This window comes from Erpetoichthys calabaricus, chromosome 4 (assembly GCF_900747795.2).
Source record: "Erpetoichthys calabaricus chromosome 4, fErpCal1.3, whole genome shotgun sequence".
Lineage (NCBI taxonomy): Eukaryota > Metazoa > Chordata > Cladistia > Polypteriformes > Polypteridae > Erpetoichthys > Erpetoichthys calabaricus.
This window is the reverse complement of record NC_041397.2, coordinates 276,913,814-276,932,590: the sequence shown is the minus strand read 5'-3', so window position 1 is coordinate 276,932,590 and position 18,777 is coordinate 276,913,814. Positions and strand designations below refer to the sequence as shown.

Below are 18,777 nucleotides of genomic sequence, written 5' to 3'. Positions count from 1 at the left end.
GTTTGTTTCAGTCACAGAATCTGCTTTACTAAGCCCAAACTTTTCTCTGTTACAAAAAGAGCTGGCAAAAAAAAAGATCAGGAGATGGGTGAAGTCAAAAAGGTCAAAACTGGGGGATCAAATATACCTAACGTGAAAACCAAAAACAAAACCCTAAATTGAAGTCAAACACTGTAGCCACAGTTCTTTCTGAGCAAGAGACAGTGAAAAAAGCTTTATTTAAAGGATCAGGATATAAAATGTGGTTAGAAAAACAAGCAGGAGTCGTTAAGAAAAAAATTAAACCAATATGTCACCAAGCCAAGAATAGTATGCAAAAATCAAAGAAGAAGCTTGTCAACCAGGAAAAGTTTTATCTGAAAGAACTGCACACCAAACGTTATTTTTAATCCTATTTCAGATGAGTCGTGCTGATGAAATCACGTGTCATGCATTCTTGAATGGTTACTGCATTGACTGCTGCAGCAAAGACTGATGGGAAGCCTACAAAAATATTTCGCTTGTAAACAAAGAACATGGCATTTCAAGAGACTATTAAAAATTTACTATTCTCCCAGAGCAATAACTGACTAAAAATAAACCTCACTAATTGTACTCCTTCGGTTGAAAAAACATTTAGCCTTACAGATGTCTCCGAAAGCCTGTTGAAGATGGCACAAAAATTCAATAAAGAGGACGAATCACAACAGCCACAAATCTAGTACCAGGAGATGTTGAACCAAAGAATTTCACACATAAAGTTTCAAGGAATTATCAACAATCTTGGATGACTAAGAAATGCTGGGTGCTGACCTTTTATTGATGCAGTGGTGATGGGCACTTAAAGATCATTTCCCTAACAACGCTATGGCTACTGTTGTGGGATAATGGGATGAGCCATGAAAAAGAAAATGGCATCAGAAAAAGAAGAACGCTTATCACCAATTGTTTTCGAAGCCCATAAAGAAATTATAACAAACTCCATTTGTAAAACATTTACAATCCTGTTTATGTTTTTTTTTATCATTTTACTCTGTCCCATTATTTTCTCATTCATAATGGCTGTTACAGACACGATTGTCATTACAAAACTCTAGTTGCACCCGTTGGCTGTCTGTGTCACTACTGTCATTATAGTTAAAGATAGGACTCAAAATAGCTCGTCATCTCAACTTTATTTTAAGGAAAGAAGCTAGCTTAAATATCCTGAAATATTCTCGAGGTGATGCTTTTGTGTTTAAGCTCTTTAGCATATAATCTGAGAAACACCTATTGGGCCCACCTGTTTGTCCACGTGATACAACTCGAACCCCAGTGGAGCAAATTTGTTTAAAGGGGAACACTTCATTCTTCAAGGACATTTGTTGAGGAAGTTCAATTTTCATTGAGATATCTTGAACAAATCGCAGTGTACAAAGTTATAAAATATCAAAAACCCCATTGAAAAGCATTGGCAAATTTGCAGCGTCATTTATCTTAAAATGGACTTTAACTATGAGTTAGTTTACTATTTCAATTTTCCCTTAAGAGCAGCTACATCAACTCGAATATGTTGTATGTTTTCCTCTTTTACTCATCTGATAGCCCCTTGGACCCCCAGTATAATTTAGTCAAATCTGCAAGGGAGCTGCTCAAGCCCACTAAAAAAGCCAGTGATCGGGAAATGAATGTAGGAGGAAAGAAATTCTGGAAACGTTTGTAGCTTCACAGTATTGCAAGAGTCAGCTGTTGACATCTTGAGAAGCCTGTGTCCACATTGTTTTTATTTGAGTGGATAAAATTTTATTGCAGAAAGTCAATGGGTAAAACTTTCTGACCTGGCCATATAGCACCCACATCATGGCACGTCCATCGGACTGAACATCCTCTTACAGTCTGAACACATCTACTGTACAACTGGCAACTCCATCAAACTGTGTGAGTAGTGACTTTCCTGCGAGTTCGAAAAATCGCCGTGTATGGCTGACACAACAGAACAACTAACACAATAGAAGACATTCAGTACAATTCAGGGTCAAGGTTGTCCAAAGCCTCTCCAACTGAGGATCGGATGCCATTCCATAACATCCAATTTAGAATCACCAATGAGTCAGGCAAGAATATCCATAAAAAAAGAAACCAAGATACGTGGAGAAAGTGCAGACTCTACACAGGTTGGGTATAGGATTGTAAGCCAGATCCATGGGTCTGTGAAGCAGCATTACCAGTCACTATGCCATCACACCACTAAAACACGACAAAAGGAAATATGATTGCCTGAGAAAGCTCATTCAGAAGACAAAAATAGAAACAGAAAATTGAAGCTGTTCTTTTCTATTGCGGTAAAAAGTTTGAAAAACTACATGTGTGTGGTCTCTTGTCCTGTGTCATACAAGATCTTTTACTTTTCTTACGTGAAAAGCATTAAACATTTAAAAGTCAGGAAACTGTAATAGCTCAAGCTTTAAAATGCCTAGAACTTTTTGCTACTATTTTAAACTTACAGTATACCCTGAGTCTTATGATCGAGGTCTAGTAATAATAGACGCTCAAACGAAAGCTAAAATAGTAATCACCAGCACAATTTATGCAAAAGGTGCACCTTGTCCCTTTCAGATTCAGACTCAGGGGTGCTACACTATACAGTATAATGCAAACACAACAGAATTTGGCCCGGCAGTTGCTTTAACTTCCTTTATAAACCAGATGGCTTATGTATTCTGTTGATGAATTTTATAGCTCACCAGTTTTAGCACTACGAGAGCACAAGAGAGTCAGCAGCCCTGGAAAGGCGGCCAATCCATCTCAAGATCCTCTCACTACCTCACACACACACACAACCATATGGTCCAATAAGCATCATGATTTTTCATTTGTTAATTTATTATTGCTTTCCTGGAGTATTTAGAGATGTTGTTATTCCTTCTAGGGTTTCTTACCTTTTAGAATTCATTTCTGAGGTTATTTATTTTTATGTCTCTTCGATTATAATTTTATATTTTGTTTTTGTTATATTGCAGCGTTGTTTTGTTTTTTCATAACCCTCACCATTTTCTGAATTCTTCGCTTGTCATTGCTATGGTGATTCTCTCATGAACTTCTGGGGTTCAGAGTTTGGAAAGAAGAAGGAAAAACAAAAATCTTTTCATGCTATTACTTCTTCTTCTCTATATTTACTGGCTTTTTGACCCTCTGCTTCGTAATTTTTGAACTTTTTGAACTTTGATTTTTGGTAAGTGATTAGGTCCTGACTTTTTGGATAAGATATAAAAATGAGGTCCTGACTTTTTGGATGAGACATAAAAACAAGGTCCTGAATTTCTATTGTCATAAAATATCCCTGCTCAGTGTACCCCAATGTCCTGGTTAAACTGTCCACCAGGGCTTGGATCACTCTGGACCCCTAAATACCCCCTTCCCCCACCCATCTCTAATTGTCAAACTATCTCTCTCACCCTTTCATCACCTAAAAGCTAATGTGTGGTAAGCATACTGGCTGCTGTCACATCATTGTGGTGGATGCTGAACATTGGTGGTGGTTGAAGTGGCTCCTCACTGACAATGTGAACCTGATTTCAAATGCCAAGTGTATGCTGTACATGGATCAGCTTTTATGAGTAATCATTGCTTGAATTTACTGCTGCAGAAACACCTTATTAGTGACTAGCTTTGTAAGCCCGTGCTGTAAAAAGCCCGGGCTCCTAGAAACTCTTGAAATCATCAGAAAGAAAATTGAAATGCAGAGTCGGTGGTTTTGTTTTGCGGATGTGCTCACCCCCTCTTGTTTGTCTTTCCTCGGCGGTTTCACTTTGGCGACAGTGTTTCTTTCTGCTTCATGCTGTAGCCTCATCCTTCTTTCTTCTTCCGACTTGTTAACTTGGGGCTACCTTGACGGCTGTTTAAACTTCATGCTGTAGCCTTGCACTATTGGGGCGGACAAATAGACACACACACTTCCACACGTAGACATTTCTATATAAGATGAAAGGACAGAAGTGTCCTTCTTTTAAGCTCTCACTCTTTCCTCAAATCTTTTTCTGTATTAATCAGAATAATGCTATGGGCATTTAGAAGAGAATAAGAATACCTGCACCATGATGCTTTCCCTTTCTTTCAGAGAAAAACAAGGGGGCTCCGCCCCCTGCTCGCTTCCCTCGCCTACCCCCGGAGTTTTGAACCCGTGCTTGCTGTGCAGCCGTCCTGCTTCTGCGGTGTGATACGCGCGTTATAGGTGTCCATGTTCATTGTATGTGTCTATGCGGGCTCATTTCTGCAGCTCTATTAGTGGATCTGTATGGTTTTGGAGCCGAGACAGTTATGCTTCCGCGGTTTCAGACGCGCGTTGTAGGCGCCCACGTGTATTGTGGAGCTGTATAGTTTTGGAGACGTGATCGTGACTCCAGTAGTTCTCCGTTGTGTACCGTTAGTAATATAAATAATTGCACTTACTGTTAATACGGAGTGATGTCTGTGGTTGCACTGTCAATAATGCATCACTGTAATGTGATTCACCTATGCTGTATAGTCTGGACGTATGAGGATGACATACGTTTAATACGGAGCGTTCGCCCGTGTCACTCTGGGGCCCCCCACTGTTAATACGGAGCTCCGTCCGTACTATTATGCGGTGCATTGTGGACCACTGCGGACTCCGTAGTGTTTCCCGTTTCACTTTGTATCTCAGTCAGTCGAGCTCTCTCTTTTTGGAGCCGTGCCTGCCTGGTTTGCGGCATTTCAGATGTGCGTTGTAGGTGCCTGTGTTCATTAATTATATCCAGGCAGGCTCGTGTTTGTATCTCTGTCACGAGCTCATTCGTTTTGAACCCGTGTCTGCTTTGCCTCCGCAGTGTGAGACGCGCGTTGTAGTCGTCTACGTACATTGTATCTGTCCATGCGGGCTCGTTGTTGTAGCTGTGTTAGTTGTTGAGCTGTGTGGTTTTGGAGCCGAGACAGTTTTGCTTCCGCGGTGTCAGACGCACTTCCGCACCATGTCGGGTTTGATTTGTGAACCTTTGTGGACTCCGTAGTGTGTCCCGTTTCACTCTGGGGCGGGGCGTTGACTCCTCTTGTTTTATTATGTCTCCTGCGTCCATGGGCATGTACCTGCTTCCATATTACTTCTCTCCCGTTTCACTCTGGGGCGGGGGGCTTTGTGTGGTGCCTGCGCACTATGTCTCCTGCATCCACGGGCATGTCCCTGTGTCCATATCCAGTTTACCATTCTCGGTTAGTAATATGGATGAAGAATATGTTAGAAAGATAACCCTTTCAGACATTCTATAGGGGCAGTTCTGATGAATTTACACACCTCTAATAGTTAAAATAAGTTGGAAATTGAGAGGCGTTCTATGAAAGTGTTTTGGTCACATTTCTTTTAGTGGATTCTGACCAAGATATAAAAAAGTGATTCCTGCTTCATGTAATTCTTCATTTGAGTCCAGTGCTGTGAGGTCAGATACAGCATTTTAAACAATAAAGAGTATGGACTCCACTGATGGAGACAAGCAGAAGGAAAAACAATGGAAGGGCAAAGGTGCCCACCATCAATAACCCTTCATATGCCATATAAAATATAACTCGGCAAGAGAGCAGGATTCCTTTCAACTAGTCTGAAAATCATGCATGGTTTAGATAGCATACTTCTAAAGGACTGCATGCTGAAAAGTGAGGTCTGCATCGTGAAATTCAAGGCCTGCCATTACTTCCTTTGTCAGGAGTCACAGCTCTCTCTGCCCATGCAAGCCTAGACTTATCTGCAGAGACAGACCATGAAAGCCATTAGAATGCATGAAAGCAGGGAAATTGGGGGTGTAATGAAGCAAGAAATGGCTTATTTACATTTCAGTTTAATTATTCAAAGTATTTATTGCCCATGCAGTATGGAAACTTTGAGTGTTTGATTACTAGGTTTCCTCCATTTATGCAAGATACTGGATAACATCATCATCAAATGTGTCCTGAACACTTCAGTCAGCACCTTTCTTGTCAGGATTAGTAGTTTGAAGTGCTATGAGACACGTATTAACATAACATAACAGACTTTAGGGACTTTCAAAATTCAATTTGATATTTTTGGAAGAAATAAGTGGATATGACTGGTGAGCTTTGCTGGGCTGAATGGCCTGTTCTCATCTATATTGTTCTAATGTTCTAACATAACATAACAGCATTCTCAAACACACTTAATACATAACAGGATCAAGGGGTGGTTGGAGTCTATGCTGCCAAAATCAGGCTCATGGCATGAACCAACCTTGATCAGGCCCCGTTCACACATTTAACAATAAAAGGCACTGTAAAGTTGCTCAGCCTCAGGCATATGTCATTGGGATGAAGAAGAAAACTGGAGAACATGGAGAAAAACCCAAGTAGAAACAGGGAGAAGTTGGCCTGTGCATGCATGAAATGCCAGTTACCCTTATATAAAAGGTGATCAGATTCCCCCTGAAAGAATATGGGACAACCCCTCTGAAGAAGCTGTGGTGGCCCTGATCTCTAACAACAATGATCAGGCTTACCTGGATGAAGTGTAGAGTCTGTCACACTGGTGTCAGGACAACGGTCTCCTCTTGAATTCCATTAAGACAAAGGAGTTGCTTTTGAACTTTGGGAGAAAACAGCAAGGGTGCTACTACCCCTCAGAATTAACACCACTCATGTGGAGAGGGTAAACAGTTTTCATACTTGAAGGTCCATATCACAGAGGACCTGACCTGGTCCAAGCACATCAACACCTTGGTGAAGAAGGAATTGCAATATCTTTACCACCTTCAACATCACAGGGATTTTTGAGGACCGACATGGAACCATAAATGGAAAATTCAGCACCAGGGTCTCTTTTACAAAACTTTACTCGGATTCAAGCATGAAAATACACTTATGCCAAAAAGTGAACATGACTAACATATCTGCATATTGAAAATGGATTTATTCTCTCAGAGTAAAATGGTTGTGGGTGGTAGTCCCCAAATCCTCCGTGAATCTTAGAGTGCTGTGAAGTAACTACACACAATTGATGCAAGGGTGAAGAGGAGGAGCTCCCATGAAGCACTGAGCACTGCGAAGAAATGACGAATGATTCACGATAAGGGGAAAAATGCTGCACAGCACCATTAAAGTTGCAAATGACTTGTGTGTTAATGGAATGCCACTGCTTACATTTAACAAAAGCAGCTTCATTCTCGATAGCTTCCCTTATTGCAATATGAGTTCAGTAAATTGCTCTGATTATGTTAGGGAAATTGGACAATTTCCTTTTTAAGTTGGCAATTTTTTAGGTGCGTTTGCATAAAATGTACAAAGCACCTATTGCGATAGTCATGGCATGTCGCCCTCCGTAGACCAATTTTGTTGAAATGTGGCACACTTATTCTTCAAGGAAATTTGTCAAGACAGTTCCATTTTCCTTAAATTAGCTTGAACAGATCACATTGTACACAGCTTTAGACACTACTGATGATGGCAAACAGATCCCCAATACAAGGTAATGAAACACCAGTAGACTGTATGTGCTGGGTAGATAGTGCTGTCACTTGCTGCTTGAAAAACCAGCAGACTGAATGTGCTGACTCATTAATCAGTTAATGACTTCCAGAATGGTGGGCATGACGGAGTGAAGCTTAGCTGAGATATTAATGAATTCCAGCACAGTGGGCATGATGGGGTGTAACTTGACTAAAATTTTCTTGACCTGTTGGTCAGTTCACTGATAAGTGACAACAGGTAACCAATATTAACTGATGAAAAACCAAAAAAGATCTTCATTGCAAATATGCAGTATTAGCCCTCTTAGAAGGGAACTAAAATAACATCTGTACATCATATTCATCACATTTTATGTGTAATATGTTTGCCATGTTAAAGCACATTATAATAACAGGCTTGGTGCTATAAATGATTATACATGTGAGTCGTCATTTAGCTGCTGTGTCACAAAGAAATCTCATTATATATGTGCAAATATTCCAAGATTCGAAAATATCCAAAATCCGAAATACTCTTGGTGTCAGGCATTTCAGATTAGGGATACTCAACCTATTCCTAATAGATTGTACAATGCAGTATACAAACATGTTTACACGGCTCATACACACAACAACTCTAAAGCCATTCATATAATAAGGTACTTTAATTCACACTTTATGCACTTGCTGGGTCGTTTTGCTATGTCACAATGCTATCTCCAACCACATTGAAGCTACTGGCACATATGATAAATGAATTGAATTATAAAGCCCTATACAGCCTTTCAGGTCATATTGCATTTATGCTTTTGAATAATGTACCAACAGACATAAGATTGCATAAATTGTGTCAGCTACGAGTCCTGGCCTACCTGGTACACTGTTTTTGGCGTCTTTATGTTTTTTTGGTATTGATATGCTGAGTAATATCTCTGCATCCTCCATTCAAAATAAAACATCCACTACCAAATGTTTGACATATCACTTTGTTTTTTGTTTTTCTTAAAATTAAATTCTCTCTGAAGTTTTTTGATGAACAAGCACACACATTTTTGACAGATTCAGCAAGCTGTCTCAGAACTATGTGCCTTGATATCTCACTTACTAGTTTGAAAGCTTAACTTCATAACTTCATAAATACAGAGTATCAGATTGGTCTAAAAATGCCTGTTTTAAATAGAATTGATATTGGTAACTTTAATGCACTGCGGTGGGCTGGCGCCCTGCCTGGGGTTTGTTTCCTGCCTTGCACTCTATGTTGGCTGGGATTGGCTCCAGCAGACCCCCGTGACCCTGTAGATAGTATATAGCAGGATGGATAATGGATGGATGGATGGAACTTTAATGCATTGAAGGATGTATGTGCTAAAGTGCACCATGTGCATACCACTATGTTGATGGGCTGAGAAATGAATTACAGTATTTAAAACTAGCCAACCTGCGTACGCCGCATAATCACGCCACTTTTTTAATGATTTTCAAGCACAGGGAAAAAAAGCAACATTTGATAAATCTGTAATTTAATAAACCACCAAGAAAAGTAACATTGCAACAATGCACACTACGAACCAACATACAATCATCGTTCAGTACGCACTGCCTGCTCATGTGCCCGCCCCCAACGTTTCTGTCTCTGCTACAGTCCACATGCACCTCTGAGCCATGTTGTCTTTTCATTGTTCTTTGCGGTTACGGCTGCTTTTCTATATATAATCCACCAAGTTACCCGACCATGGTAGTAGCGTGTGTACAAAGGGCAGGGACGTAATCAGTGTGAGCGTATGACCCGCACCTACTGGGAATTCCTCGTTCGTGGGGAACAATTGCAATCTCCAGTCCCCATCACGAATGGGGTTCAATGGCTTACCCACGCCTGTTGGAGCCAGGTAGACACACGTTGATCCATTCAGTGTAGATCGCGTGCAGTACCGGACATCCAAGGGCATCACAGACCTGTTAATGCTCAATCTCACATGGCTGAAAGCCACTTGTCCCTCTAAGAAGTTGGACGCCGACCGATTGGCGATCGCGTAACTATTTAGCAGTAGGGAGTCTCATTCGTTTTCGGAATTAACCAGACAAATCGCTCCACCAACTAAGAACGGCCATGCAACACCACACAGAATCGAAAAAGAGCTATCAATCTGTATCTCTGTATCGGTTCAAGTTGTTGGGCGGTGCTCTGTCGTTTGTATCCCATGGTCGGACGACTTGGTGGATTATATATAGAAATGCAGCCGAAACCGAAAAGAATAATGAAAAGTCAACGTGGCTCAGTGGTGCATGTGTACTGTAGCAGAGATGAAAGCGAGTTGGTGAGTTGTTGTGTCCTGGCACATGAGCAGGCACTGTAATGCCTTGAGAGCATGGGTGGACGCATGCTCGAGTTGGTGGGCGTGAGTTGGTGGGATGGGCTTTGTGAGTTGACTGACATGGCTATTTTTTGCATATCCCATGGTTGTCTTCTGGCAGTGTGAATGCCTCGAGAGACAGGGTGTCCTTGTTTGGTGAGTTGTTGCAGTTTGTGAGTTAAAAGCTGCGATGGTTTTACACGCTGGTAACAGTCAGGCGGGCAGGCGGGTGGACAGGCATTCTCGTCCTATTGTCTTAGAGTTGGTGGGCGTGGCTCTGTGTTGTCAGCGGGCGTGGCTCTGTGAGTTGTCGGCGTATCCCATCGTCTTAGCGTTGGTGGACGGGTCTCTGTGAGTTGGCGGGCTTGGCTATTTCGTGCGTATCCCATGGTTGTCTTGCCTGTTCTGTCGGCTTAGTGAATTTTATATATGTAGATGTGGCACAAATTAGGATTTTTTTTTTTTTAAATAAATTGGGAAACCAAAATTGTGCAACAAATATGTGACTGCTCCGGGGAAAGCAACTCACCAAGTGAATTAATTTATTAAGCTGATGTTTTCATTCAAAGTGACCTCAAAATCACGAGGATTGATTGTTTCTACAACTGCTACAATAGACAGCTGAGTAGTTTTGTTTAGGGTGCCGGAGTGGCACAGTAGCACTTATTGAACCTGTAGCCTTTCAGTCCAACGTCACACCAACAGGGCCACACCAACTCATAGGAACAAAGACATATTTAAGTTCTGATAAACAGCTGGGAATTTCCCTTTCACAATGTAACTGTGATATTTTCCAATAGTGAACTATTTAATAGTTAGAAGAACCCTTGGGGTTTATGTTTAATTTTGTTCCCTGGCTGCACTACAGATTAATACAGAAAGCAATATTATTATTTTTGGATTACACTATTGGATCTCATTTTAAAATGCAAATTCACTCTTTTTATTTGATTTCTTAGTTGCCAGTTTCCATTGCCAGGGTCTAGTCTGTCTAGAGCTGAATTGCTCTCAGTATCCTCCACTGGATTAGGTGAGACCAATAATGGATGGAGAGAGCTCCCTATTGGTCAAGCAGACACCATAATGGAGGCCACAGCATGCCGACCAGTGAATTGAAGTCATTTCTTATTCTTGTGTAAATGGAAAAATAGCCGAGTTTCTTTTCCAGCTGGTCCCTATCACAAAACACTGTAGCCTAAGGAATGTGTCAGCATTTGAAATTCCATAATATTCCAGAGTACAGGTGACTTGATGGTGGCCCCCTACTATGTTGTTTGAAATGGGGGGAATGAAAGTGATTTTAATAAGGAAGCCAAATGTGCCTAGAGCTAGGTGATGTGACCATCCCGTGTTTGTGAGTGTGTGTGCATACATTGTAGACTTCAATAATGCTCACAACAGAATTAGAATGAAAAATAAGTTTGCTCTATTTAATAAGTGATTACATTTTTGATTTTAATTAAATGCTTGTTCTAAATATTAAATATTTCTTTCCTATGACTTGAAACTTAGGGATTAAGACAGAGCTCCTGAAATGACCTTCTGTTAGTGTTCAGTTCTGCTCAGCTGAGGTATCTCCATTTAACCTGACTTGTACTGAACTATATAATATACTCTACATGTGTGGCCTGTAGGTGGCGTCTCACGACCCCAAACACCATCACACTCCAAATATGGTAATTAAACAAAGCAAGAAAATACAAAACCTAAATAAGTAATACATGGGAAAAGCCAAGTACAATAAATGCCAGAAAGCAATAAACTCCTGTGACCCTGGAGATCCTAACTAAATGGCAGGAGAACACCTGGCTACTCAGTTTCAGGTTTCCCCTGCTTACCTGTCACAACCTGGGTCTTTTCCTCTCTCTATTTAGCTATGCTCTTGTCACCAACAGCCTCTCTGATTAAAGGAAACAAGGTGCTTTTATATTGCCCCCCACCCACCTTCTGGATACCCCTCCATAAGCACTCCCAAGGTCTCTGTCGTCATATGGGTAGAACCTCCCCTAGCAGCACCAGAGATTCTTGCACATTAGCCTCGCTGCAGAGGTTTACTGGAAAGGGCCAGTTTGGTTGTCCTCCTCAGTATGCTTATGAGGCTAAAACAACACAACTCACCCTAGTGGACTGGGGGACCTCAAACCTTGCAACAGAGCTTATATTATGACCCATGGAGTCTTGAATGACCTACTGCTGTGAAAGTGAAATCCTCTGATGGTCAGTAAGGGTACCACTTTACAAACTCTCAAAGCTGTGTAGTGGTTAATGCTGTTGCCTCTTGGATCCTACTTGCTGGCCTCAGATCCCATATCTGGTGACTGCTTGTGTGGAGTTTGTACATTCTCCATGTGTGTGTGTGTGTGTGTGTGTGTGTGTGTTGAGGGGGGTTTCTATAAGGTACTTCGATTTTCCTCCATCATCTCTTAGGTGAATTGGTAAGGAGGGTGTGATGGACTGGTGCCCTGCCCATTGCAGCTGGGATCATCTCAGGTACCTCACAAACCCGAACTGGATTAAATAATGAATGTATGACTTCAATAAGGAAATATGGAAAAGGAAACTGTGGGCTTGTGAATAAGATGAATATTTTTACAAGTTCTGACCCTGAATTCAATGCAAATATTACACTGTCTCTGTCAGAAATTCACCCATCCATACACGTATTTTCAGATTTGCTCAGTCCAGTTCAGGGTCACTTGGGGGCTTCAGCCAATGACAGTAGCCACTGGGACCAGCCCTGGAGTTCAGCCCCGAACACAGTTACACACATCTTGGAGACGTACAAGGAAATAAGGAGTACATGGAAGAAAGCCCATGCAGAGAATGAGAAAACATACAAACTCCACACACATATATGATGATTCTGAATTTGAATTTTGAACTTTTGAATTCCTCCTTAGGAATTAACAAATCTCCCTACCAGTATTCTAATCTAGTCTAATCTAATCTAATCTAATCTAATCTAATCTAATCTAATCTAATCTAATCTAATGATAGGTAGCAGCACTAACCACAGTGCTCTCCTTCAAAATTGGGCATGAGGTGAACCAAGAATTACTTCTACAGTCTGCACTTTTATTTTTCAAATTCAAACTTTGGGAGATGTAGATTATCAGCCATTAAGAATGGAATTGTGAAAGAGGACATGCAGGTGATGGGTGTAACAGAACAAGATGCAGAGGACAGAAAGATATGGAAGAAGATGATCCACTGTGGTGACCCCTAACAGGAGCAGCCGAAAGAAAAAGAAGAAGAAGTAGAATGAAATTGTGAAACAGGAGCTCAATTACAGAATAGGAGGCACTGCTGCACCAACTCCCTCCCTGCTATCTTGTCCTTGTTATGCAATAAGGTGGCCATTTCTGGTTGTGCCCACCGGGCACCTGTCTTGCAGTCCAGGAAATCCACGTCTTGAGTTTAGGGTGCCTAAACAATTTAACCTCTCCTCTGGTATGCAGAGCCCAATCAAGTCTACAGATGTTTTATATTTTAACAACACACTGACTGCTCTCTAAAAATAACCAGGAGCCTCCTTGCCGGTTAATGAAACTGAACACTCGCCTGGCTAATCCAAATAAACCAGAATAGCCACCAGGAAGGGGGAAGGAAATGGCGACAGGTTCCCTCTCGATCATAAGCAGTTGCTGCCCCATTTTTAGCTGCCTATAACATATACTGCACCATTGCAAATAACAGAGTTCATGTAGTTAACTTTACGATAAAGCAGAGGAGGCAGAAGAGACAGGCAGAATGGGATATTCCTGTCCACCGTGATGCTGCTCATTGCAGTTCTACTTTCAGAGGCTGGATCAAATTAAGTCCAAACCAAAAGATTCATATTAAACCATTATGAGAACAATTAGGGCTTTATTGTTGTTATGTGACACAAATTAAGATACAAATAAACACAGAGCTAACTGACTTACTGTCACATGTAAAGAGTACAGTGAAATTCTTAGATGCCCCACATCTCTGCTCTCCTACATAGGTACGCCTAATTAAAACCGCTGTCTTTGGTGCCTTTTCAGTCATATTAAGATCAAACAAAGCCTGTGTTAAGACTTTGGAGCGTAGCACTAACTGACTAATAGATACATTTAAGTAGATCCCACCTTCAGTGATTAAAAGTGACCCCTGAGCTGCAGTGCTAGTCAGTTGTGTTGTAGCTGTACAGTTTGCACGTCACTCCTAGCCATGCTACTAATCCTGCTTTGAAAGTTTTGAAAAAGCTGCGACCAACCTGAAGCCTTCAGCGTCCTGGCAGAAAGCATACAGCAAGAGGGACATGAGACTCGTGAAGGTAATCTGCACCATGACTCTCCGTTCAGTCAGCTCCAGCTCTAGAAAGCAGCTCTGCCGGCTCCAGACCGCTTCGGTTGCAAGTCCAAAAGTTTGCTATGCTTTGCTTCTACAGGCTGCTGTACGTCCCCCTGCTCTTTCTCACTCCATGGGCTTTGCTGGGGTGCTGCTCTCTAACCGTGCAGATTAGGACCAGACCTGTTGACCTCTCAGGCTTCCCCTGGCGTGTCTTTGTTATGCCTTGTCCTGCCGAGGGCTGCTACTGATTGGATTCTCCTGTCGAAGAGCTCTTGCTCTTTCAGTTAAAATTCCTGAGGTGGGCTGTCACTACAATAAATGACACAAGGAGGGGAGGTGGTGGGATTGGAGGGGAGTGGGGGTGGGGGGTAGAGCGGTGCTGGCTTTCTCCAAAGCTGAACGCAGACATACGGTACATGCACACAATTGCCAATAATGACTAACAGATTTCTTCCTTCTTTGAGCTGAAATGGTCTGACGTATAGCAAATATGAAAAGTCCATATGCCCTCACTGAAATGTCAGCTTGTGTTGATGTGATGGCTGAAATCTTGGCAGACCATTTTTCATCTTCAGTGAGATCTTGTAACCAATAATTCAAATACTTAAACTAACTTAGCTCCTTAGGTGTGTACCTTCATTAACTAACATTTCACCTTTTGATTTGGTTTGGATTTGTCTCTCTCCCTAATAACTTAGCACACCAGGATTTTGTAACTTTATCTAAATCTCCTTAGGCAAAGTGTTCAAGCTCAGCCAAATCGTAAGTAGATTTCCTGTGGAAGTAGGAGAATCCACAGATTTCCTAGAGGATTTTGGGTCAGGATCTATTTGGGCAATTGCAGGACATTGACTTTCATCTTTTAAGCCATTCATTGGATGAGTTGAAAGGGGAAATTATTTGGTAACACCTTACAATAAGGGTGTGACAGGCCACGTCACACATTCAGCTCATTTATAGTTTTAAGAGCTATTTATACCACTTTACCAATAATATCATTCATTATTTTTGGTAAATACCAGGGGTGGATGTATTATGAAACTAATGAAGCTTAAGCTTAATCCCTGAGGGGGCACCAGAAGTGACTTCAGTCCACATTCCTTAAAAATTTGGGTGAGAAGGGGTTTTAAAATCCCTACATGTAGTTATTCTTTTTTTTTTTTAATTTGTGGAAGAAGATTCATTGAAGAAGATAACAAGAGGTTACCAGTGTTGTGCATGAACTATTTCATATTAGTGCGTTCATTGAACAAGCTTATTATAAGAATGGTCAACCTATGTAACGTATTTGCAAGTGAAGAACTTGAATGTGAGCTAGTTCAGTTTTATGTGACATTCTGGATCTGGTTTAAGTCCAAGTTAAACGTTTTGCGTTATCCTGTAATGTAGGGGTGGAGCTGAATCTGAATACGGTATTCAGTTAAGCACAAATAGTGGATTTTTACAAATATTTATTTTGTACAATGTTTTTGCCATTTATTTGTATTCAGAAAAAATAACGTAAAATCAAATAGGCACTGTCTGTGTCTGCCTGTTTGTACTTAAGCTGCACTCCCACTGATGACCGCACACGGTGAAGCTCCACTTTCGCTTTCAGGAAAACATTATACTTCACAAGGCCACTTTATATTTTACCCCGCATGGACATGCAATATGTGACGTGAATTTTGACCGGCCAGTGTAACAGGTTAGTTCACCTTCACGCTGGTTCCATAGTCACCATTTGTGTCACACGGTTGGAAACAGAGCGGTAATTTATCTATTTAATTTCTTTTTTGACCGGGAGGAAATTGGCATATATGGTTATACATGTTTGTTGCTAGTTATAACTCAATAAAGTGTATTTAAATAAAAATGTCTTCATAATTATTGTATTTTATTCAAGAACACTGTAATAGCATAATATTAGGCATGCAAAATTGAAAAAAATTAACTCAAGGGTCATTTATTCTCACTCCTTAAAAAATACAAAATGAACTGAACATGAACGAGTTCAAAATTGAAATGGTGAACTATGAATGTGATTTTATTCATTTTAATCTGTGTGAGCTGAACTTTAAGCTAGTTCTTGTGAGGTGTGAACTTTTACAACACTGGTGGTTACCCAGACCTTTTTCTGGTTTTGAAGGGACCAGGTCAAGCTTCAGGAATCCAAAAATGTGGGTCCACCACTGGTAAATACACTTACCTGGAGTTAATCGAGTTAGCACTCCAACGAAGGTCAAGCACGGTAGCGGTGTGAGGATGATTCCCTCAAGGACTTGTGCCGTTCAGAGGTTTACAAATCGGCCATGTATCACAATGTTTGAAAGGACAGACACCATGGCGGTTATTTAGTGCTATGGAAGAAAGAAGAGGAGCATTATTTAGTTGCCGCATTTGCTCAAAATGCAAGAACTGAACTCTCTGTATAGTTTAGTGATTTCAGGGAAATACTTACAGGTAAGAGTGGATGAGTGTTATTAAGGCACAAGGAAATGCAAGGAGATATGGCGAGCATTCATTCTTCTGATTAGAAGGTGACGTAAGGTGAACGTTTCATCATCTTCAACGATTATTTTATCCTGGGAGACGTGTACTTGGCCAGATGGAAATGGCTACACGAATGAAGCTGTAGAGCAGCCACAAGAGGTCGTCTTTTGACCATCTTTGGATTTCTTGGCTGGTTTCTGAGCTGCTGAGTTTACGGAGCAGTCAAGAGTTAGCTCTTGTTTTCATACATATAGATTCACCTCTCACTGTTTTGAGATTTTTGTGAATGTAATTTGAGATTTTGTGGTGGTGCTGCATTTTTGGGTCTATTTTCATATTTTGATTTACTTTTTTCCTGAGGAAAATAACTTTCCAAACTGTGCTTATTTCAGAAGGAAGACAATTCTTTGTTTTTTTCCTTTCTTCAATGTTTGTTTTGGAGTCACTGTAAATACTGTAGTACATTGTCCTTTGCACTTGTCTCTGCTTATTTTTGCCTTTGAATTTTGTGTTTAATTATCAGTGGCACTGTTTTCTAGGTACCCTGTAATCCCGCAAACAAAATATAAATTCTGTTTTTACAAACATTCTTTTTGCCTTTGTCCCAGTCACTCACCTATTGGTCTGGTCAGTTACAAGTACAGAGGCCTGGGGTTTTGGTCAGCATGAGGGTGCCATTACACAGGGCCTCACACAGGGTTTCATAGCCTCGCAGTGTTACATCTGTTAGTCACTTGCTGCTGCAAAACACAAAGCAGTTACAGAGCAGTAAGAGACTAAGGGGCACACTCTTAGTATCCCCTATTCTGAAGTGTAGTCATTGGGTCTTTATATCTATTAAGACATGAACAAGCCTGCATTATGATTTTGTTATAAAGTATTACAATTGCATAGCTCCTATCCTAAGGTGTTACAAATGCATTATTAACTTCAGCTTTCCAGCAGAGGGCAGCAGATTTAGTTAAAAAATCTTTCAATATTCTTGAGCTGTACATTTTTCTTTCCAGTCTTTAACATTCTGCATAAGCCACTTTTAAATAAAGGGAAGGGGCTCAGCACAGCCATGCCCAGGGCACCTCCTATTTGGGGAGTGGTGTAGCAAGGCTCAAGGTCTAAGGGCCCATGGAAACACCCAGATCCACGAATATCGGTGGCAGAATCACTTGGGTCCCTTTACTTTTCCTCAAGTAGCTCCTATGGCTCTAGGTCCCCTTTTCCCTATTGGACAGACATCTTAGACACTATTTCTCATGCCTTAAGCAAATAAATCAATATATTCAGCCAGATGTATTTGTACAGCTTTTAGGAGGGAATCCACAGACTCTTCCTAAAGTACCTGTTAGGTCCAGAAGTCCACTTGGTTACCCAGCTCAAAATCCTGACTGCAGAAATATGAAACTATACCAGTTTATCCCCCGGCAGATCAGCAAAATCAATTACATCACATAGATTTTGAAATATGTCTTCGTCTGTAGTCCTCACATAAATCGAACATAATGCTAACAACTCTTCAATCACTTCATATTGACTCCCCTGATGAATATAGCAAGCTGAGCATTGTCATTTATATCGATATTCTTATTGAGTGCTAATGAATAGGCACTGAACCTTGCTGCTTTGACATGCAGCTAATCAATGCTGTCTGATAACTCATTAATCTGCTCTGCCACAGTATTTGCAGTCAAACTCACGTTTCTGAACAATGCCGCCTATTTGTACAGAGGATTTTAGCAACCTATAACATGCAATCCTTCAGAAACTGGCCCTTGTGGTGGATGGTCAGGGCCTTTACCTGGCCGCGACTCCTAAGTAATGGAAGGACTGGGGGAGAGTGTGTGAACAGAGCATTATCTCCCCTGGAATGCTGATGGCAGCCCACCCTGTGTTGCTGCAGCACCACAGACTGCCACAGGGCTTCATGGGAGCTGGAGTTTAGTACAGCCCTGTTGGGTTCTGTGGGTGCTGACTAGGGGTTGCTGCAGAGCCCCACCTCACGTGGAAGTGCTTCCAGACCATGCTAACAGGCCACGAAAGTACTCTCGGGTACAACATAAAAGAAACCTGCTGCCTATGCTCAAGGAGCCAGAGTTGGGAAGAGGAGAGAGAGAAAAGACAAAGACAAAGGGCTGCAGAGTGTGGTGCTTTGTGACTGTGCTTCATTGTTGTACTGTGCTGGGGGAAATGCTTAAGGTAAGAGTTTCCCACAACAGAATAAA

At 41.2% G+C, this 18,777-nt stretch overlaps 1 protein-coding gene across 2 annotated transcripts in view; it reads right to left on the bottom strand.

Annotated features, from left to right (window-relative positions):
* The window catches only part of egfl6 (EGF-like-domain, multiple 6), a 108,965-nt gene extending 94,590 nt beyond the window's left edge, over positions 1–14,375 (bottom strand). The window contains exon 1 of one of the 2 annotated variants that reach the window (XM_051927223.1): positions 14,013–14,375. In XM_051927223.1, coding sequence (XP_051783183.1) covers positions 14,013–14,086 — 74 coding nt within the window. In that variant the 5' untranslated portion in view covers positions 14,087–14,375. The remainder of the gene's footprint in view (positions 1–14,012) is intronic. The other variant, XM_028800831.2, reaches the window with a different exon arrangement.
* Between the last annotated feature and the right edge of the window lie 4,402 nt (positions 14,376–18,777).